The sequence below is a fragment of the Fopius arisanus genome, unplaced genomic scaffold (assembly GCF_000806365.1).
Source record: "Fopius arisanus strain USDA-PBARC FA_bdor unplaced genomic scaffold, ASM80636v1 scaffold00006, whole genome shotgun sequence".
Taxonomy (NCBI): Eukaryota; Metazoa; Arthropoda; class Insecta; order Hymenoptera; family Braconidae; genus Fopius; species Fopius arisanus.
The window spans coordinates 54,167-77,472 of NW_011887745.1; the positions used below are offsets into that span (position 1 = coordinate 54,167).

The 23,306-nt window shown below is 37.4% G+C and overlaps 3 protein-coding genes across 4 annotated transcripts; 2 read left to right on the forward strand and 1 right to left on the reverse strand.

The window, feature by feature from the left end:
* Positions 1–2,776: 2,776 nt before the first annotated feature.
* On the forward strand, positions 2,777–10,224 carry dpr14 (defective proboscis extension response 14). Its single transcript, XM_011316066.1, has 9 exons — positions 2,777–3,210; positions 5,788–5,928; positions 6,801–6,874; positions 7,035–7,181; positions 7,305–7,518; positions 7,688–7,865; positions 8,628–8,764; positions 9,102–9,268; positions 9,383–10,224. The coding sequence occupies exons 2-8, from the start codon at positions 5,847–5,849 to the stop codon at positions 9,197–9,199; spliced, it is 930 nt and encodes a 309-aa protein (XP_011314368.1). The 5' UTR covers positions 2,777–3,210; positions 5,788–5,846; the 3' UTR covers positions 9,200–9,268; positions 9,383–10,224.
* Positions 10,225–10,529: 305 nt separating this feature from the next.
* On the forward strand, positions 10,530–14,174 carry LOC105273565 (sorting nexin-14). Its single transcript, XM_011316069.1, has 6 exons — positions 10,530–10,696; positions 10,784–11,018; positions 11,276–11,659; positions 11,810–12,479; positions 12,550–13,368; positions 13,451–14,174. Exons 1-6 carry the CDS (start codon positions 10,626–10,628, stop codon positions 13,864–13,866), a joined length of 2,595 nt encoding a protein of 864 aa, XP_011314371.1. The 5' UTR covers positions 10,530–10,625; the 3' UTR covers positions 13,867–14,174.
* nebu (nebulosa) lies at positions 14,068–21,843 on the reverse strand. Of its 2 annotated transcripts, none has more exons than XM_011316068.1 (2): positions 21,731–21,843; positions 14,068–16,152 (listed from the first exon to the last, which is right to left on the reverse strand). In XM_011316068.1, the coding sequence occupies exon 2, from the start codon at positions 16,114–16,116 to the stop codon at positions 14,659–14,661; it is 1,458 nt and encodes a 485-aa protein (XP_011314370.1). In that variant the 5' UTR covers positions 16,117–16,152; positions 21,731–21,843; the 3' UTR covers positions 14,068–14,658. The 2 variants fall into 2 exon arrangements, with proteins under 2 accessions (XP_011314370.1, XP_011314369.1); XM_011316067.1 differs by lacking the exon at positions 21,731–21,843 and adding an exon at positions 16,974–17,187.
* Between the last annotated feature and the right edge of the window lie 1,463 nt (positions 21,844–23,306).

Sequence of the window (23,306 nt, forward strand, 5' to 3'; positions counted from 1 at the left end):
GGGGATGGAGTGAGCCAGTCAGAAATAGTGGGATGCGAAACTAACTTTATCGGATTCATCCACGTCATACTTTGTCCGCAGTTTGCCCCATCCCCTAAAAGGTGGTGCAAGCTCGTAAAACGATCGGGCTTTCCCAGTTCTCCTAGTTACACGGTTATCGTTTGGACACGGATTGCACAGGATGAAAAAAAAAAAAATCTCCTGTCACTCCCCATTGCATATATTCACACAGAAACGCTTTTTCATTTCATCTGGAAAGTCGTTCCTCCCTATTTAACTTCGCTCAACTCATTTGCTAATTCATCGCTTTTTATTCGTCGGGATTGCTGGAGTTGCTTTTTTTTTTTATCGGGGAGACATTTCAAACGGGCAGTTTCGATGTTAAGGATCGCATTTTCCCACGTAGGGTCCAAGATAGCACGTAGGAAAAATTCGATAGAAAATACCCTCCCCCACACTTTCAGCTGGAAATTCTATTTAATGTCTATTGGAATTCTATTCGACTTCTCGGGGAACTGCATTACGATTTTTTATTTAAAAGTCTATTGATTTTTATTTTAATGCAGTTTTACTCGCGCCTTTTCATTAATCCTTATTTTATCATTTATCTGTTAAAAATTGTCTATTTTAATTTTCTATTAATTGCGTGGAATCTTATTGGAACTCGTCGCATTCTTCTCCATTATTCTTTATTTCATTCTTTATCGGTGGTATTATCTATTTTTATTTCAATTTCTTCATTTATTAATTTTGTTGTTGGTTTTTTTTTTACTCTGAACAAGGACTGCCTTGTATTCTGTTATTTTTTATTAACCGTTCATTTATTCATTAAAGAGCCAGCAGCCCGAAGCAATTAGAGGGTCAAACCGTAATCCAAGGACGGGGGAAAACGTATAAAGGAAATCTCCATCTAATTGTTGTTTAATTATATAAATTCTTCGGTAAATACTGCATTCTTAAACGTTTTGAATTCAATTTCCCAGTTAACAGAAAAAATTAGGACAATCTATTAATTTTTGTTATCTAAATCCATAATAATTCATTAAAACTGCAATTCTACAGGATTTATCATTTTTCCTGTAATGACAAAACCTGATATTAATTAAATTATCTATTGCTTAATTAATGGGTATTAATTACTGTCTAGCGCGGTCAAATGAATTTTAATTATTCTAATAAGATAAACTACATTACTTTGTGAGTTGAGATTGTAATTGATTGATTGCGATAATTACTTGCCCATTGATTAATATGGCTATTAGGTAATTAACTAAATTCACTGATATAGATATATCGCGTTGATATCACGGAATTGATTTCCCGCGGGAAATATCTCTTGCGAATAAATTTCTTGGGATAAGAATTCCGGATAATGCCCCGGACAATGTGAGATTTCAGTCAAGTGTTCATGACTTGAACATGAACATTTCATGATAAAGTGAGGATTTCTCTCCCTGAGAAGTTTTTTTCACCTCTGAAAATGATAAAATTACTAAAAATACCAGAAACTTCGATCCAGTGATTCATAAATCATCTGTTGCCCAGGGATGAGGAAAATATTCAATAAAGATTGCAATGGGAGTGGAAAACAATTGGTAATTTTTATTGAACATTTCTGTTGTTGTGACTGAATGGAGAGTTGACGCAGAGGAAAACCTCCGAATATTAAAAGCGTATAACCATCAGTTTGAGTTCGAAGGGAAGCAATATCATCTTTTCCTTCTGTCAAACTTCTCTCGTCTCACAAAATATCACCCCATTTCCAGAAAAGACATCATCTTTTTATTCTCGAACTTCCGGAATACAGAGAGAATCACATTCAAGATTTTCTGTTCGAAAAGAAAAAAAAATCTTGATGTCACGACAATTTTTCCATCGACAGTCAACAAATATTCCGCGATTTTTTACTATCAAAATTGGTTAATTATTGCATAACATTTTCCAAATATTTTGTGAAAAAAGGTTTTTTGTTTTTTACAAGCGGTTATCGATATCAATCATATAAATAAAATATTTTTAATGCCATTTATGAATTTCGAAAAATAATAATAATTGTCAACATAGTCAATATTGAAAATCCATAAAAGTCCTTGGAAATGCTAGAAACGAATAGATTCATCAATGAAAAAATTCTTTCCAAATTTTCGTCATAGAGTCGCCCTAAAAAATGTGATATCCCATATAAAAAATTTTTTATCAATTTTCCGTGACACTGGAATTCTTCTCTCCACTGGTGAAATAAAACTAGGCAGAAGTAAAAATCAATTGCTCTGATTGTCGGGAGGCGGTTAAAAATGCCTTCAGCTCTCGAATTCCAATAGAATTTCCTGATGCGTGAGCCCCAAAGGTACTCATCACCCATAATTTGTCTGGTTTCTGCGCCTGACTCGTTACACCCGTTCACCCCTGACACGTATCTTGGAATTTCACCCCCCCAAAAGCATCGCAATTCCATGACCCCTCATAAGTCGACATAATGAAAAAAATTGCCCATCAAAGTGTGAGAAAGGGTGGTACAGATATATCCGGGGGGGCAGGCAAATGGACAGATGGGCATTACGACAATGGAGGGTGAAATCCTATGGATAACGCTAAAGAACAGGGAGGGATGTCACTAGATAGATGGGGTGGGTGGAGTGGGTGGAGTGGGTGAAGTGGGTGGAGTGGGTGGGGTGGTTGGTCCAGTGCCGCGCAACTTCATGTACCGAGGGATGAAATGGCACATAGGGTGCGTGCAGAATGCTGCGCACTAGATTTTACCGCGACATCAGCCAGTACTTCGCCCAATTTCCACCAAATATGTTGTGTCAAACATATTCCATTTTGATATTTTAATTCCTTCCGGTCATCAATCTAGATATATTCTCAACTCAGTGATAACGACAATGAGTTCATGATCTTATCAACCCTTCACCGATGGGTGATGCGCCGCTGGTGTGATAAGTGCGAGGTGATGGGGGAGGGAAAATTCTGTTTATCTTTTGACTAATGTCCAATTGAATATCGATGATTCGGGGATCCTGTCATTGCGATTTCAATCGATTTATCGGCTGTTTAATCGAACGTTTGTGATTTTCAAGGTGAAAATTTCACCTCTCGTCGTGGAATTAGTGTCAGCGGGTGCGCGTTATCGCGGAATTTATGTATCAACCCCAACCCTTTGTCAGGAGGTGCTTCCCTTGTTTCGATAGATTATCTCCTGGATTCGAGGTAATGTATGAAAAATATCACTAGATCATTGGCATTTTTTTCAGGGTACGACGTGGATCTTTATGGTGTTTTATGAGTTTTGTAGATGTAGGACTTTCGTTAATGGGGAACTATAAAGGTTTATTTAGGTTCTCATCACGTTTTCATGGATATCTCGGAATCTGAGGGAGATACAAAAATTTTCAATAAAATCTGTTTTGTCGAGGGCATCTAGGGCTACAAAAAAGGTTTTACGATGATTTTGATGGCACTCTTAGATTCGGAGATATGCCCTGATGATCAGTTTATTTTAGTGGTAATGAAGAGGTGACAAGCTGAATTGGTGACTAGTCTAGTTTTTCAGAGTACCTCGGAATCCGGGGGAGATAGAGAAATTTTCGTTGATACCTTTTTTGTAGGAAAGTTCAAGACCTACAAAAAAGGTCTTACGAACATTTTGGTAACTCCCTGGGATCAGAAGTTATCCTTCGAAAAGTTACTTATTATCTAAATCATTCATCTTCCCTTTTCTCCTGCGTCACTGAATTGTTATTTACAGCGAGAAAATTCTGAATAATTACGATAAATTGAATTAATGCGGAGACAAATGAAGGAAGTTTGCAAAAAGGGAAAATATATTAGTGGGAGCAAAAGCGTGAAATTAATATGAATTTAATGTTTCATTATAGAGTAATTAATTTTCATTGAATATCCGTATTTCTAGAAATTTTCCGAATGAAAAAAAAAAAATATAAAAATGAGGAGAGTGATGTAAATCTGACGAAAATTGATCTTCATTAGCCCTCAGGGTTTTCCATGAACTTTCCCTCCGATGAATTTCTTTTAATTTCGTGCGATCATTAAAATCCCGACCCGCGTTTTTTGATATTATTTCAATGATTAATCCGATTAATGGTTCATTTCCATAAAAAATTCATCTTCTCTAGGGTAAGTTAAATGAATGAGGGAAAAAAGGGCATGATTAAAAGAGAAAACATATTGTAAGGAGAATGATGTAAATTTAGTGGAAATGGAGCTTCATTAGGTCGTGGAACGGTCCGCACATAAAGTGTGATTAATTTCAGGTTCTTGTTTATTTCAGAAACAACGAGTTGCACAGCAACTCCTTAATTTCACTTTATTCCATTAATTGTGAAATATAATTCCGGGCTTTTGTTTTTGAACCTCTGCATTTTGCTTGGGGCATGGAATGCGGTAATTTGATGAGTTCATTTTGATATTTTTGATGTACAGAGAGGGGATTTAAATCGCATTCAGTATATTCAATTTTAAACGGTTCAAGGGGTTTAATAATAATCCCAATGAGAGAAATACGTTGCTATGACAGTATTCATGGAGATCGTTGTAAAATTACGTTCGGAAACGTAAAGAGGATGCATCATGTCGCTTTTTACTTTATTCGTTTTCCATTCCGATTTTGAGGAAGGATTTAAGGTAATTCTGTTCTCACGATGTTATTTCATTCGTTTTATCCAGTGGTTCGATTTAGAATGGTTTATACTATTCAAGTGATTTATTCCGCCATTACCTTTTTTATTAATATCCGACATTTTTATTTGTAACTGAAAAAGAGATCTCATGAAAATTTCCCGTTTTCCTGGATTCTCAAATATTCATTAAATCAGATCAGATAGGATTACCTGATTAATTAAAATTTTAATGATATGTTTTTATCGTCAAAGAAATTTTAATAAGCGATTGATGGAAAATTCATTTTTCGATTTTTTGAGGGAACGAAAAAAAAAATTGAAATATCGTGTTGACCCATTACGAATAATTACTGATGATTACTAATTACTCCAGTGATCATTCGTTATTATCATGAATTATCGGATTGAATGTTGTGTATCTTGATGAGAGAGCTCCGGATTATTTATGCAGTGGATCACCGCGAGAAAAGGTATCTCCAATTTCAATTACTCAGACCACTAGTTTGCATTGTTATCTGTTTGACCATGCGACTATTACCGAATGTACACAGAATAGCGTGTGTAAACCGTCGAATACATGGGTACATGGAGCCGAGTATCAGGAAATGATACAGCGCGGCATTCTGAATTGACCCGTGCTTTTCCGCCCTTATTACCGTAGTGAGGGCTTGAATGGAGTTTCTTTTCAAAGGACTTTCCAAGTCCTGAGTTCTATTGGCCCTTACTACCACTCGTTGGGACTTCTTCATCGCAACTTTGATAATGAAATTAATGCACTGCCGTCGGTGAAGTCACGCCCGCACATTCTGTCGAATAATCTCGAACCTTTAATTCCGTCAATCAATGATATCGGAATAAAATGACAAATAAATGAAAAAGAAATTTAATTGATTAGTCAATTATAAATTTAATAGCGATTGACAGAATTTCGTCATTGATAATTCCATAATTGATGATGAAATTAGTGAATTGTCCTGAAAATATTGGCAGACAGATTCTGTCAGATATTTTTATGGAAATACAAATTCTGTCAATGGGAGAAATTATGGATTTCGATATCCTTTGACAGAATTGAGGGAATCAATAATTTATTAATTATCAACGAATCTGGTCCAGACTTTGACTCTAATTATATTTCTGGTTTCAGATTCATGACAATCTGAGATTCCGTGACAATTTGACATCGACATGACTTGATCATCTGTCATGGATCTGCGAGTGACTTCAATCGTTTTGGCCATATTTGTGGTAAACGTCGTTCATACAGGAATAGCATCAGTCGCTGTAGGTCAGTAATTACTCAGTAATTCTCAACAAAAACGATCCGACATGTTTTTAATTTACAATTTTTTCAAGAGACTCTTCTAAATAATTGGATTAAATTGATCCAGTTCATTACGCTACTTGTCACGTATTTTTTCCGATATTTATCTCCAACGGTATGAGTAAATAAAATTGAATTTCCAGATGCTAACTATCGACACTTGTCCAATAATTGGACTCCATCTCAACATATCGACGTATAATATCCGGGAGTTACTTTCAATCACTCGGATAGTGCATCCTTCGCTTCTTAATGTCTCGTCCATGAAATTTGCAACCCTAATTTCCGAGGAAAATCGAAGTATCAATACTAGGTTATTGACAGAAATTTTATTCATGTTCCTGCAGCTTGCGAGACTCAATACAAATCCGGTAATAATAGAGAGGATTTCTTGAATGGAAGTCACAGGAAGACCGGAGCTTTCGGGAAATTTCTCTCAAAGCTATCAGTGATGCGGAGGACTCTATTATAACTATCAAAAACACTTTCTGACAATATAATTATTAATTCCAATGAAAAAAAAAAACAATTCAACAATTTGAAAGGAATGATTTACTTTGTTCAGCCAAAAAATTTTATTAAAGTAGAAAAATATCTATTGAAGATGAAAGAAAACTTCAGATGAAAATTGACAATTGATTATTTTCACCAATGAAGTAATGTTCTTTACTTGATCGAAATAAATCCTGTTTTTTGGATGGAGAAAATTTTCCGCAGTCGGAGAAGACGTTGAGGCATTTCACTAGAACTAGAAATTGAAAGAGTTGGACACGAGCCGAAAGTTGGCCCCTAAGTTTGCTGATGTGATTTTAATATGCATTGATTTTCTTTTTCAGGATCGAAACCCTTTCCCGGACTTGAAAATTTACCCAAATCCTTCTGGCATGAGTTGAGTTCACCATTCACAGAGGTACGTTCTCCATTCCAGCTCAGTGGTGAGATAGTGTTTGTTTTGAAATGAAGTTTCAAGTTTCTCTCAAGGACTACTGGCAACTCAAAAGAAAGAACATTTCAAAATGTACCCTCAGACTTTCAATTTTTTAATGAGATTCTCATTGAATATTTCACAGGCTTACGAAGAGGAGAGTTCTGCCACTGAAAATGGAGCGACTCCAGAGCCGAGGCCCTTTTTCGAGGATCCCGATGGCAACGTTACAGTTCAACTCGGTGCACATGTGTATCTTCACTGTAGAGTTGAAAATCTGCAGAAACGAACGGTTCGGTTATTCTCGATTCTCCCTCACCATCCATTTATGACTTAGCCTGAAAATTTTATTCTTTTCATCTATGAGCACGAGTCCATTGAAGATGCAGAATGAATTTTCATTATCCGCTTTCAGATTTCGTGGGTACGAAGACGTGGAAGTGAACTGCATTTACTGACCTTCGGTATCCACACGTACTCCAGTGATTCTCGATTTTCCCTTGATTACCAATCACCAAATGACTGGCGATTGCTCCTGAGATCGGCGACTGAAAGAGATGCCGGTATCTACGAGTGTCAAGTCAGTGTTCATCCCCCGCTGACTAGGACTGTGCACTTGATAGTGTCCGGTGAGAAAATGATCTTCTTCATTGAAAATATTCAATTGAATTAGAGAGATAATTTTTTAATACAACCGGAATGAAGAACATGCGCCGTCCGCAAAGCGTTATTTTACGGACATGTGAAATTAATGTCCGAGAGTTTGTTTTGACTTTTGCCTGCTATTTGGATTTTCAGTACCTCGAGTCGAAATAATCGATGAACACGGCACGAGTGCTTCCGACAAATTTTACAAAGCGGGAAGTACAATAGAACTGAAGTGCGTTGTGAGCAAAGTACCTCATCCCAGTGGATACGTCACGTGGAGACATGGAAGCCGAATGCTCAATTATGACACTATCCGAGGTGGAATTAGGTAACACATTACTCACTTCCTCGTGCACCCAAAATGCGAATGTCTTCCCCCGGGTAATGGGATTCATCATACACGGTCTTCCCCTCGTGGCATTTTGCCATCACAAACTTTTGTGATACGAGTGAGAAAAGGGGGAGTTTTTTTCACACCTCAAGCGCAAAAAGTCCCCTTTTCTCGCCAGGGATCCTATTCTTGACGGATGGGAAACGTCTTTCGTGAACGGTACGTAATCCGTGAAGGAACGAATGATTCGTTGATCACTTTCGTTTGGGAATTTTAAATTCGTGAGGGAAAATTTTATTTTATTTTATGGGGACATGTCCAGCAAATCAGAGGTCTCAAGGGAATATCAAATATTCGGTCACGGATTACATTCTCAAGTGTCGGGAATACGCCCCCAGGACGATAAAATTTGATTAACAAAAATCCTGGCGAGAAACAAATCTTACTTCTCCAAACGAGCCCAAATATATTTCACACAATTATTTATGAAATTCATACCGACGAGGAAGTCATTACGGCAATTCCCAGAATTTTTTTCCTCTGTTTGCCAATATTTTTTATCGCCACAGTTTTTCATAAATTTTATTCCCCTGAAGTTGAAATAATTTTGAAATCAGAGGGTGCTGTACCAAATATTAAGTTAATGAATGTGAGTTCAGCGAAATTTTCGATAGACTTGAGAATTTGTTTGGGAGAGTCTAGGTTGTTGTAAATTAAATTTCTCTGTGTGAGTGGAAAATATGTATTTTTCCGTTGCAGCGTGAAAACAGACATGGGGGCTGAAGGTGCTACATCGAGGCTTTATATCGCAAATGCCAATAAGAAAGATAGCGGTAACTACAGCTGTGCACTGGCAGATGTAGCCGCTACTATTGTTTCCGTCCACGTACTAAATGGTAAATATTTCCGGGGAAAAAACCGTGCAGTTTACAATTCACAGAAAAAAAAAATATGTATCGATGGTTTTATAACGGGCCAACACCAGTGCCAGGAAATTTGAATTCACCGTAAATTTCAGGAAACCACTGAAAATATTGAACTAAACTTGGAAATATGATTTACTATAACATCGTTTTATAATAAAAGGAAATAATATCATAAAAACATTAAATAATCGTAACGATTTTCTATATTATTATTATATACAATTATTATACAATACCTTATCTATTTTGAGAAAAATATTATTGAACATCAATACTCTATTTTTTTTTTATTAAATATTTGATTCAGGAGAAAATCCAGCGGCGATGCAGCATGGGGACAGCTCGAACCCCAACTCCACGGTTGTGGGAGTAATTTTATTAACACTATTGACGTTTTTAAGATGACCTTGATGTGTCACTTGCCCGTCAAGGATTGATATTGGTGCTAAGTCCATGGATGAGTATGACCTTAAGGTGTGGACATTCCGCTAATTGTAATTGTTGCAGTGTGAGAAAAAACATTAGAAGACATTTGCTCGAGACTAGAAAATATTCTCTTGCTCATTTCATCTTCTTTTATCTTTTCAGATTTCCCGACGGTGGACGATGAAGACGCGCGCACAGGTCCACGTATTTATCCTAAAATTGTGATTCGTAAGTGTTCGGAATAATTGGAAAAAATCGTTGGTATAACTTATTTGCGTAGTCCATGTATAGATGCAAGTGAAAATGAGTATCTGCACAGAGACGAAAAAGAAATTCTTTCTCGGGAAAAACACTTGCTAATCTCAATTTTAATTTCGATTAAAAAGTTCTCGATGAGGAAAATAATTATTTTTTCAAACGCAATTTACCGAGGGAAGAATTAAGTCTGGACTGAATCATGAATTGGAAATGTTTGTATTGAACGAATAGAGAATTTATTCAGAGGAAAATTCTTCGTTTCTTTGCTGTCAAATTTCTCTCGGTCTTGAAAGATATCGTCTCACTTCGAAAAACCATCATTTTGTTATTCTATAATTTTTTCTTGAGCAACGGAACTCTGATTTTTTGTCTGAAAGTTCACGAATTCGTAAAAAATGTACCCAATAATTTTTACTCAAGTCTTGACTTGGAATATCGTGCCGAGTTTCTCTCAGTGTGGAAAAAAAGTGATACTCCCTTTGAAAGAACAAATCTTTTCCCCTGTGTACGTATATATTGTGTATGCGGAAGGATAAGCGTAAGACCCATTATTCACTGTACATAGGATCCAATAAGTGACATGCAGTAATACCGCTAGAGTAGCTTATCTCTAAGGATGTATGATGTGCAAAACGATATCAAATACCGAATATGCACTGGATAGATGCATCTACCAGTTGATAGAAATGTCGAGGATTTTTGGAAATTTTCCAATGCAATCGTGGAAAAAGGCTTCATGGAATACACTATCTTACACAATAAATGATTTCTGTTCATACTTCGTCCTCATCCTTTATTTCACTCACTTCCACTCCTTTCAAATCTTCTAAATTTCATAAAAAATTTCAAATTTTTATTATTTTTAATATCAACAATAATAAAATAATGATAATTATTTTAATTCAATTTGATGATTCAATATAAATAAACAATTGAGTATAGAATAGATTTTTTATTTTCATCAATTTTACTGCTGATATTTGAAATTCGCGGGGAATCAGAACCTGCGCAGTGGACAGGCGAAATAAAAAATGGCTGCGCCCAGCTGTTTAGCTGTCACCTGCTGTGAGATAGTCACCCTCACGTACTCTTGTGCGACAAGAAATTGTCAAAATGATACCAAAGTGAAATATTTCAGTGTGAAAATATGATCGACACGCGGTATGTTTTTATGACAGGCCCCGTAATTCTCGGATTGTTTCTGGCGATATTCGACAGGTGAGAAAAAAAAAAGAACTCCCACGTCATCAACGTAAACAAGTGCTATTTGTTGATAAATATTTTATCACTCCATTGAACCGATAGCATCGCCTGGGCCCTCGTGATCATCCTGACATACAGCGTCAGCGCATTATGGGGTGTGACAATTCTGGACTATCTAGGAGTTAGTGTCAACACTCATCTACCCGGGGATGTTTGCAGACCGAGGGATGATGGGGCCTGCAGGGTGTGCAGTGGAAGTGCATGCAATCGACACAAGCCCTCTGTCTACAATACACATGTCAAAGTGCCTAAGGACTTTGACGTCGCTCTCCAGAACGTAATTAAATGTTATTTTCTTCCCGAAGAAATTGGGTCGACACATTCTATCGAATTATAATAGAAACTCTTCCTCTTTTCTTCAATCGAGCGTATAAATATCTTTCGGATAATATCCGAGAATATTTTGAATTCTTCAAAATGTTAATAGAAAATGTCATGTCCCTTCAATTTTCGGGAGAGAATATATTTACAATATATCATTATCGATAAATAATAATTGATTACGAATAAATGATTCATATCTGAATCCCCCAGCTTCTGGAAACAGTTCTTCAAACGTACGTATGCGAATGGTACTCGACGTTCTCCTCCGACGAGGCATTTCTGCAAGAATTGAGATTAACAATAGCCACAGCAGCGAGAAACATTATCTCCAGATTATTTCGTGCAGATATTTCAGAAGTTATTTTTAATAATTTGATCCCAGTGGCTCTGCAACACGCAGAGGACTGGCGACTGCTGGCAATTCACGCCCGCAAAAATGGAAATAAACCAGAAGACAATGTTATCGATTATCTAGGGCACAGAATCCACCCAGCAGCTCTCTCTCGAGATGCTGAACTAAACTACCTGAGAGGACTGGTTACAGGGTTCATCCCACACTTGATCCCTAGTTCCTACATTTCTACGAATAACAAGGTAATAAATTTAGTTCATGACTAATTGCAGTCTGAAAAAATATTTACTTCTCTCAAATATTGAGTTCAACGCCCGACTTGAGATCCGAGTACTCTGTCGTCGAAGTAATTTTTTTTTAGAGTAGTTAGTTAAGGCTGTGGGAATTTCCAGGTGATTCTGCGGGAGATTCTAGCGAATTGGGTGCTCCTCCCTGCAATGGACGCTTTATCAGATCCCGATACTATAAACTTCCTCGTCGAATTGTGTACTCAGTACCAAGGGGACTTGTCCCAAGAGCTTGATGCCGTTGAAGTTCCGGCACTGCAATCCTGGATAACTCCGAGGATTATTGTTCAAGATACCGAAGATCCCCTGAAACCCTCGCTGGAACAAGTATTAGAAAGTCCAGAGTTGCTGTATTTATTCATGCAACACATTAAGGAATCTGGACCTGTTAATTTACTGCAGTTTTGCTTGGATATCGATGACCTGAGCAAGCGAATGCTGACCCCAGACATGACTTCAGACCTGGAAGAGAGTCTCTACACCTCAGCCCAGAGCATTTACTCGTCGTACCTGGATCCAGAGGGTGGGGAATACTTGCACCTACCCTGGCACATCTCCCAGGGAATGCACGATATCCTGGAAGGAGGTCCCAGTAAAGTTCAGGAATTGCGTACATCACGCCCCCTGTATCAGGCGCACCAGGAGGCACACGCCAGATTAGAGGCGATCTGTTTGCCCTCGTTCCACCACAGCTTTGAGCTCTACAAACTGCTCTGCGGTTCCCCAGTCTCCGCGACCTTCACGAGATCCGCGTCTCAGCATAGTACGATGTCAGGTAGTACTAATTTTATTATTTTTTAACCATGCATTTTTTTTTTATGTATCTCGTCTGTTAATACTGCCAGGTGGGCCAGGAGTTGGAGCAAGACTGAGCAATCAATTGGGAAGAATCCGCGGAGTTTTGAGGGCCTCAGCGGTGGATGGGGCGCCTTTTCAGTCTCCAGATGTGTTTCAAGCGGAGGAGGTAGACTGTACCCCTAGAACCTTCGACTCAGCCCTCTACGAGGACAAATCCGCGAGGGATTTAACCACCTGGCGAGTCACTGTACCCCACGTTGACGGGGGTGGAGCTTTCCCCCTGTATATGATAGCAGTTCACAGTGTTGCGGAGGACAAATCCTGGACGGTTCTACGGAGGGACCAGGACTTTCACGTTTTGAGGGCTCGTCTCATGGAATTTCATGGTGACAGGGAGATGAACGATTCCCCTCTACCGACCAGGAAGAACCAGACGGCCTCCCTCACTGCCAACCGGCAACGGTACCAGGATTTCCTTCAAAAACTTGTGGCAAAACCCACCCTCAGAAGCAGTGAACTTCTCCATATTTTCTTAACTGCTCCCAATCTCAAGTCTTATCTCACTAATTACTCAACACCTGATATTGGAATTCTTTATCAGAATGTTGCGCACAAATTAAGGAAGGAAAAGGGACAGCATCTGGATAAATTCATGAGTACTTTGCTCGCCTCTACTTTTGTCAAGTACGAGCACGCAGATTTGGGAATTGAACCTGTTGAGCAGGTGGCAGACGTCAAGAAGGGCAGAAATTTCAGGTCTACTGTCTTCGAGGATAATTTGGGGATCAAAGAGATGAAGGAACTGCCTTACATTTCCACTGGTACCAAGCAGGTAAAGGGAGCGTCTTTCTGCGTTGCCGGAGCAGGTGATTAATTAATGTAGTAATTCTCAATAATCCAGAGTTTATTTACAATTCGTAGAAATTTGAAAAGTTTCTGAATTTTCAGTTGAGAATTTGCTGGGAGTCAGTGGACTGGTCTCTCAGTGCACCTGGTTGCTTGCCTCGTTGGCTCGTTCATCGTTAGATTCAGTTTGTAATAAATTCATGAACCGGATATTAATGAAACTCCTGAGTGGAGGGCGTGCAGCAGTCGTCGTCAAACTTCTGCATAATGCAATGTTCGAAGAGAAATCTTCGATTGATGTAAATCCATCGAGCAGAGCTGAGCGATACAAAAGCGCCAAGGAGGGATTACACTCGTTACTCCCATGGTGGTGTTTTGGTTTACACACTAATTATTGGTGCAAACTAATGGACGCTCTCCTGGAGCCCCTGCAAAATCCTTTCCTAAATAAACATCTGGCCTATGTACTTGTTGATCAAGTCCTGGTGACACTTTTTCCTGAAATCTCTCAGATATAATGCAGTTTTTCAGCCACCGGCACTTACGCCATAATCCCGTAATTGCAATGAATTATCAATTGTATATATCGCATGTTTGCTCAATTAATTGTACATATGATTTTTTTTCAATGTTTCGTGAAAAAATTGTTCTGAAAGTTGAGAACAATGGTTATGTAAATATGATGGAATACATTATACAAAAAATATAAAAAGCCGTAATTTACCTCCAAATATAATTTATATACACTCCATAAGTAATTACATTAAATAATACCTTAATTAAATCTCGTCGCCCTGCATACGATATGGTACAAAGAATCAGTCTTGTAAAACAATGACGAAAGAAAAATGGCTGCACCTTTATAACAAACGGCAGTGTCACACATCACTACCTGTCTCTCAATTATCGTTGAATTTTTGAAATATCTCTCAATCTAAGACAGCTCCCGAAATTTTCATATCTACCTTTTCTATAGCTCTCATTGCAGTGTATAAACGAGTTCTTGAGACGAAATTGGCTATCTCCGTTAGATTCCGAGATATTTCATCGTTCGGTTCCAGAATAATTCATTAAAACTTCAGAAATCGAGTACTTCATTGGGTTTTCTGGCAATTTCCGAAACCGGGGTGGCTATCAAAATTTTACTTTCTTTTCGGTAGCTCTCAATCAGTTCTACAAAAAAGCTAGTTATCAAATTTCCGTCATTTCCCTTTCCTCGGAAGATATTCTCAAAAAACTCGACGAGTGAAATCCCTTTTCGTTTCGCTTTAATCTGACACAAAAAATCATTGATCTGTCATTCCTCCCCATTAAACTTTATTGGTGTGTACCATCCCGGTAACCGTGGGTCTGCGTCCCCCCAGCTCTACCTGGATCTCCTCAAGGCTCTTCCCCTTGGTCTCAGGCACTACGATCACCACAAAAACAACTCCCACAGCGCAGACAATTGAGAAAATCCAGAAAGTCCAGTCAGTGCCGAGGGCCTGTTCAACGGGACTGTAAAACCTGGTGACAACGAATGCCATGAGCCAATTGAACAGACAGGCACTGCTTCCAGCAATTCCCTTGACCTGAGGTGCAAATATCTCTCCAATCATCATCCAGGGTATGGGCCCAAATCCCAGAGAGAACATAATAATAAAAATGCAGACACCAAGAAGTGGCAGCCAGCCAATATCTTCAGCCACAGGATTGTCATTTCTTTTCAGATTAAAATACACCCCGATGACTAGGGCAGAGATACACATGGCGAGAACAGAGCCAATAAGAAGAATTCTCCTTCCCAATTTATCAACGATGAGAGTGCTGATGAACACAGCAATCACCTGCATGACTCCCACGATGATCGTCGACAGGTTGGAGTCCATGGAGCTACCAGCAGCATCGAAAAGAGATCCAGAGTAGAATATAATGGCATTAACTCCACTCAACTGCTGGAAGAACATGAGCCCAAAGGCGATGATGAGGCCCTTGATGGCAGCTCTCGATCGAATAGAAGTGAGAAAAGACGTCTGATTGCGCTGTGCCGCAGCCAGGGTTTCCCTCTGTGTCTCGAGCTCCACTTCGATATTATAATCAGGTCCTCGAAGCCAACGATAGCTTTTCCTTGCAGCTCCAACGTCTCCCTTCTTCAAGTAATAAGTCGGTGTCTCCGGCATAAAGAAAAAGATGACGAAGAAAACAAGGGGAACGACTGCTGATATCAGGGACAACACGAACATCGAGACCACCGAGCCCAGGACGTACGTCAGGAGAATTCCAACGCACAGCATCAGCTGGAAGTACGAGCCTAGACTTCCACGGATGGAACTCTCAGCTATTTCTGCTGTGTACATCGGTGCTGTCACGCAGAAAGCACCACCACTCACTCCCAGGATGTAACGACCTGCCTCGAACATCGCCACTGAATCCGCCCAGATTATCAGGCACCAGCCGATCGTGAAGGGCAATACGAGAATCAGCATCGATTTCTTTCGACCGATTATGTCCGTCAGAATTCCGATTGGCACGCAGATTGTTGCTGCGCCCAAATTGAAGATCGAACCGATCCACGAGAAGTCCTCCTTGGAGATCGTCATGTTGTACTCTTTTGAGAGATTCACACCGTTTGCACCTGCTGGTGATGTCCAGCCCAGCACCATTCCCGCCGCTAGGGCACCCAGGGTGGCGGCTAAACCTGCCAGGTATTGCGGCAATTTTCGAGCTGAAGTCTCATTTCCGCGTGATACCAGCGTCTGCTGGGATATTCCCATGTGTGATTCTGTCATCGTGGACTCTCCCAGCAATGGCGTGCTCTCAGTTACCTATTGCAAAGATCGATATTAATTAGTAATTAAATTTATTACTGATCCGATTACCAATTAGTCATAAATCTATTATCGAAAATTCTATTCTTTATTGAAAAAAAAGGGTAGACACTTCAGGTTGAATTGTTATTGTTAAAATGGGGATTGATTGCGGGTTTGATCGATCAATTGAAAAAAGTTTGGTCTTCGTGAAATGGTATTCCCGTTTGAAAAATTCTTAAACGAAAAAATCTATTATCTCCTCGGAAGAAGAGCTGAATAATGCGATTCTAGTATTACATTATCACTTCGTTACATTATGACTCGTAAATGAAAAAATGCAAGTCAATACGGAACGACGGGTGAGCTATAATTCTGGAATATTGAATTTTAATCCTTCGTTTATTCTTTGAATATCTTCGACGGAATTCCGTGGAATGAAAATAGATTCACTGGGGAAAACTCGTGACTTTTCCTCAAATCCACCTAAAAATTGAATTTTTGTAATCGTTTTTCTCTCAAATCTCTGAATTCCTAAGTTTCTAATTCGCATTTTTTTTATCGCTATTTTGATCTCCATGATGTTACAGATTTTATTATTTTAAAAGTTATTATAAATAAATGTTTAAAAGTGGCGCGCCACACTGCCGCCAACAATGATCGATTATGAACATGATTTCCCCGCTTCTGCCGCTCTTATTAGAAGAATCCCTTAAAATCCTCCTCATATTATCAGGCGCTTGATTGAGGGTTGAAAAATAATAATTTTCAGATTTTTTACTTGCAGTCGTGGAAATATCTAATTCGATAAGATAATTAGCGTAATGCGCAGTACATACTGTCCACTGACTGGATCCTGTCATGTTGTCATTGACGTCTTCCATTTTCACGGCAATTTATCTAGAATTCTGCGATTAAACCAGGAAATATTTAAGACGAAAAGCCACGCGCTTGATTTGCAACTTTTCCGCGAAAAACGGAAAAAAAAATCGAGTGAGGAATGAACGAATTCAATCCGTCGATCCGCCCCTCACAAGTTTCAGCGATTTAACGTGGAAAATACTTAAGTTGCCAGCACTTGTTACTAGTCCAATTGTTTACATTTGTTTTTCATTACGCTTCATGCATTCTTGATTACGTTTGCGTAAGCATCAATGAGCTTTCATCGTTAATTACGCAAACAGTACTTCCGTATTCGCGTGATTGAATCAATTGTTCTGAGCTTTGGGGGGAGTTTTGCCGTTTTGAGAATCAACGCGATTAATTATACAAAATTGGTAATTACGATTTCAATTGAGAGGTATAAAAAATAATTTCACGCATGAACACATAAATTTCATTAGAATTTCATAATTAATTCTATTCAACAGTAATAATTACATTTTTATTCAATTACCATTCTCATTTTTCAATGCAATTTGTTTACTACTATTTTTATATCGTAATTTTTTCAATTTAATTCAATGCCGAATAAAAAAGAATAAAATAAAATTATGAATTGAACATTTTTCGAATCATTCAGAGCATTTCCTTAATTATGAGATAAAAAATTATTGAATTTTAGGAATTAATTTGTCAGTAACGAAAAAAAAGGTTGGAAAAAATTGAAATATAAATTTTCTCCATCTTTTCCTGCAGATGACAAAAATGGAACGAAAGTTTATCTCCGCGTATGAACTGGTGACATCAAAATTTTTCCCCCCCGATTTATCGTATTTCCCGAAGAACTGAAAAAACATGTAATTCCGCGAACCGAATTACCGCATGATTTATTCACTGATTAGATTACACCCGCCGTCAGCTCATAAATTGGTGATAGCGAGCAAATGTCATCATCTTTGCATAGGTCAATGGCATGTCGAAATCATTCAACGGCTACTTCATCTAATACTTCACAAAGTACTTGTCTGAATCATCCCAAAAGCCTTCCATCCGACATCCGGATGTTCTATCGACTTTCAGCCAAAATCCCCGTTTTTAAAAAATTTTTCATTATTATGTAATAACTCCCAAAGTGTAATCGTTATTAATTATAATTGTCTAATTTCAATTGATCATTAATTATAATTTTAAATTAATTTTATAACCAGTAATTTTAATTAAAATGGGACTGACAATTTTTTCGCACATCGAAAGTGATTTTTCCCGTCATTTATTCCGTAAAAATGGCCTCTCCCGATTTCCATTGACGCACCGTGAATTCGTCAATCGTAAAATGTTTCGGACACGTTGCAACTCATGCGTTTTGTTATCACATTGCATAACTCTGGGTGCACGAACATTGGATTTACATTGCGAGCCGCAAAAATAATATTGAAATGTTGTGACAAAGTTTACTCGTGTCAGCAGAGCACGAAATTTTTTGGTCGAATGACTTTGTGAAAACTAGCAACGAAAATCACTAGGTTTCAAGCTCAACCGCATCCGATTGCATAAGTGCGACAATACGCACAGTTCAATTGAGACTAAATCATTCACAAGATGAGCAAATTGGAGCTCCAATTAATTTTGATGATCGAGTCGATTTACACGAAAAAAAATCACACAATCCAATTCCAATGATCATTTCAAATTTGATTACTTCTCAATTAAAATAATTCAATAATATTCATTTGCATTTGAAGTAAATCAATTCATCTGTATAAGTGAATAATTTCTATTGATTAATTCCAAATAATAAACGACAAATGAAATATTCTCATATTAATTTTTATTTGATATTAATCCAGAATTCTTTATGGCCGTAAATAAAAATTAAATAATATAGGAACTGTTTATTTGAGGCGATGAAGGATGAAATAAAAATTATTCTTGAATTCGGACAAATATTCTATCAGTTAATGAATATTCATAACGAATTCATCAACGAATTTCTGGAAAAAAATCTTTCAATTTGCATTTGCCGCAACAAATGCGGAGGAGAGTAATTCCTCGTGTCCATTTGCATTGCTCTTAAATCAGCCCGTCAACAAGCCAACATAAAGTAATATCCAATTAGCTGCACTTCCGGTCAAAACACCCGGGGAAAATCAATTTTTCCGCTTCCCTGAAACACGTGGAGTCGCAAAAAAAAAACGACAACAATTTTTCTCTGGAATCGGGAAGCGATTTAATCGAACGCGATTGCATCGTAGGTAAAGGCAACACATGTATCTCATACATACGCTCAGCAAATATACATGTAACGACGTATTTCTGTCGGTCACGATGTGGGTCAATCGATTTTTAATTTTTTTACCGTCGGATGTGCATTAGTATGTACTAAAAATGCGCATCCATTTTGACAAATAAATATTTGGGTACAGTGGGGAGGAGTTTGAAATAATTTCTTTTTCAAAAAACTCTGGGGTGTTTCGTTTCCTGGAAACGGAATTGTTATTACCGATTTATCCGTATTTATCCGATCTCAGTACCAGATATTCTTTTACAGATTGAGATCCACGTGCCGCTCTTCGCGTTCTAGTACAGAATAAATAGATCTATAAAAATATTCGCCATATCTCGGTTATAAATTGTGTAAAATAATTTGATCCGTTGGATTACGAGAAAAATCGGAGAAAGTCCGGGCAGATAAAAATTGTTATTCCATTATCTTTATCCGCATTATAAAAAGGATAATCTCGCGGATTCACGGAGTAATAATTTGCGTTTCGATAAGATGATGTTTTATCGTTTAAAAAATTCAAAACGGAAAGATCAGGGTATCCATACCAATCCCTTGATTTTTTAATAATAAATCATTCATTATACTCTGCATGAATATTTTCATTACCAAATCGCGTGATAATCTATCCGAGATAGTGAATTGAATTATTGAATCGATAGCTCGATAATTTCCCGCGCGTGCACTTCCGTAAATTTGCTATTCGAAATGAAAGAACGATGAATTGATAAATTATTTAAAAATATAATTTATGAGTTATTAAATAAACCATGAATCATGAAAAAATCATAAATTATATTTTCCTCGGAGATTTTGAGTGGAAAATTGGAGTTATCTGGGGTTCCCCGTCGCAGATCTGCTGAAAAATTATCATAAGAGATATGATTCTGGGAGAAAGATAAATTTTTGAGTGCGAGTCCATTCTGGCTACAATCTCCAATAGAAATTTGCCAATGAATATCCTATGAAAAATAGGATGAAATTCAAAAATTTCAGTTCCATCACGTCATTTTTCTCTGCATGATGTTTGGAATTTTTTATTAATTGATTTTATAATTATTATAAATGTCACGAATTTTTTCGTTAGAGTATAGAGATTAAGAAGGGATGGAAGTTCTTAATACAGGGAGTGCCGGAATAAAAGTTTCCATCGGACATTTCTCAATTGATCGTTCATTATTCCAACTACTTAATTATCAATTCATGCCAAAGACATTGACATTCGGATTATCTCGAATATGAAGGGGTGAATATGGATTCCCCATAAATCGTAAATTTCATTGTAATTTTAATTGACTTCCAAATGTAAAATAAATGAGATGGAATGCATTTTAATTACGGTAAAAATGATGTCTTAATTAAAGACACACTTGTCCTCCAGAAAAATGTTTTAGGATGTCGTAACCCGGTGGGAAGAAAGACTCAGTCCGGAATGGAAGACGCCATTTTTTACTGCGCAAATTGTTTTGTTAATTAGCAACAAATTGAAAACGAAACAAAAATTATCCATTTCCCAAAATCAATCGCGTCACATGATTTTTTAAAAATTTCTTCAAACGTTTCCGTATCGAATCGATTGTCTCCCAAGTACGAGATTGTATTCCGATGTTCTCTCCCATAAAAAAAAAGGAATTTGATAAATGCTTTCCGGCCCAGGAAACCTGATGATGATCATTATAATAATGACAATAGAATAAAAAACTGTCTTTGTATGTCGAACTGAAAAAAGGGTCAACTCAGGTCCGTATACTTTCTAAAAATCCAACGCATCGAATTTTTCACTTGGAAGCCATTTTAATTAATTAAGAATGATGATGATGACAATTTAAAAAATACCATAAAAAAGCCTCTTGTAAATTTTTTTATATCGCATTAACTTTATTCTAGATTTGAAAGGATTTTCTCCTGACGTTTTCTCCCAAGAAAATGGAACAAATGAAAAAAATTTCGTCCGTCCCATAAAAATTCTGTTAATTACAAAATGATAATGGCTTCATAAAATATTAATATGATATGCGTTCGTTTATGACTGCAGAGCGGTTGGCTTCTGACATTTTCTTCTGCCAAAGAACGAAAAAATTGGAGAAAATCCTTCCATCCCAGAGAAATCGTGAAGTATTCAATGACTGCACTGTCAGAAATTTCTTGAAATTTCAATTTCTAAAGTCACTTGAATTTTCAATTATGTAATTTTGAACTCAATCTCAATGAAAACCGTGTAGTAAATTTCTCTTCCTTTCATAAATTCCTTAATGTGATTAACTTACTAAATAAAATAACAATTAATCTCTCACTGAAACTCTGAATGTTAAAAAAATAGTCAGATTCGTTAACAAAAAATTCTCCAGAAATTTTCTGTCACTTTGTCGTTATGAAATATTTCAAGTATAATTTCCAACAGTATGATACAAAAATAAATAGATTTTTTCGTACCGGTGTAAATAGGACAATCGGCGTGAAAATCGCGTTGACACTTGAAAAAAATTTTAAAAAATGGAAATTGTTGAAAGATAGACTGGAAGTGTTGCACTGATCTGTTTTGAAAGACGCGGGGGCTTTTAAATCCGGAGAGAATCCTCCCACTATGAAGACCCGACGAGCAATCAGAGGAGAAGAGGGGAGGATAATATTCAAGTATCCGTACAAGCTGCTGCATGTGTTGGTCTCACATTTACACTCAACGTTGAAGAGGCATTTTCAAAATCTGGTGTTGATAACGGTAACAACAGCGACGGTATCTCTACTCCGCTCTATCGTAGTTCTCGTGGGAACTACAGGACAAATCTCTGATGATAAATTCTGGTATTCTTTCAGATCTTGCACAGTGTTTCGAATAAACTAATCGCGTCGGTTATTGGCGTTTAATCGAGATTAGATTGACTGATTAAATACCGCGACAATCGAACTGATAACGGAAAATAGGTTCGGCAATCGTTGACGCCATTCTCACAACCCAGAAAATTTGTGCGAAAATTTATTTCATTTATAAAAATATTCCCCATAAAACAGCGAGAGTATAACAATTATAATTATTACACAATATGATTTTTGTTGTGAAAAGTTTTTAACAAAAGCTTCAGTTATTAACATCGAAAGAAAATTCAATGGTTCCTGAAAATAAATGATTATCCGTGATAAAAAACTGAATTTGTGAATGAAATTTCAATGAATTTTTATGAATAATAAAAATACTGAAAGCAAAATTGTGAGTGATCGACAGGAATATATTCTCGACTAAAATGCGAGATATCGTATCGAACCCTTCAATTTCTTCAGCCTTATCCGGATGACATTGATATCCGCGAGGGTGATAATGAGCTGACAGCTTAATTATGATATTAATTAAGGAATCGGTAGTTGGAAAGTCTATCGAACCTTCGACATAGAAATCGCTAAGAGAACAGTTTTTCTCACACAAGTCCAAATAGAATGTGGAGACCTGCCTTGGAACAGATGCTCTTCGTCCTTTAATCCTTCCTGGGTTATCCTGGGGCACGATGAATTTCTACTGAATGCTCGCAGTGAAAGCTTGGAGGCAAGTCTTCAATATCGATGCTGATTACAACAGAGTGGGAGATAACGGAAGGCAGAAAAGCAGAGTAACGACTCAGGCGCACCTGTTTCCAGACCGAGACACACCTCGAACCTTTTTATCACTCAAATCCATTCTAGAGGTTTTATTTCATCGATATTCTAAAGATCATGCTCATGAAGACCAACTAATTACGCCGCTATTTAGTACTGAGCAACAAACATCAGGAATCTGTAAACGAATTATTATATTTATCGGATAATCCGCTGGACTCACATTTGGTAATTTATTATTTGGAATATTTTCGGTAATTTCCAGTTTTATGTTGCTTGGTAAAAATTTCTTGGAATTTTAGAAATTTAAATTCAGTTGACAAGAGACAAACGTGTTCTTTTATCGAATCATGGCTTCGCAATAATATGAAATAATTCCACTATTTGAACTGATTACAGATTATCTAATCTTTTAATATCCTAG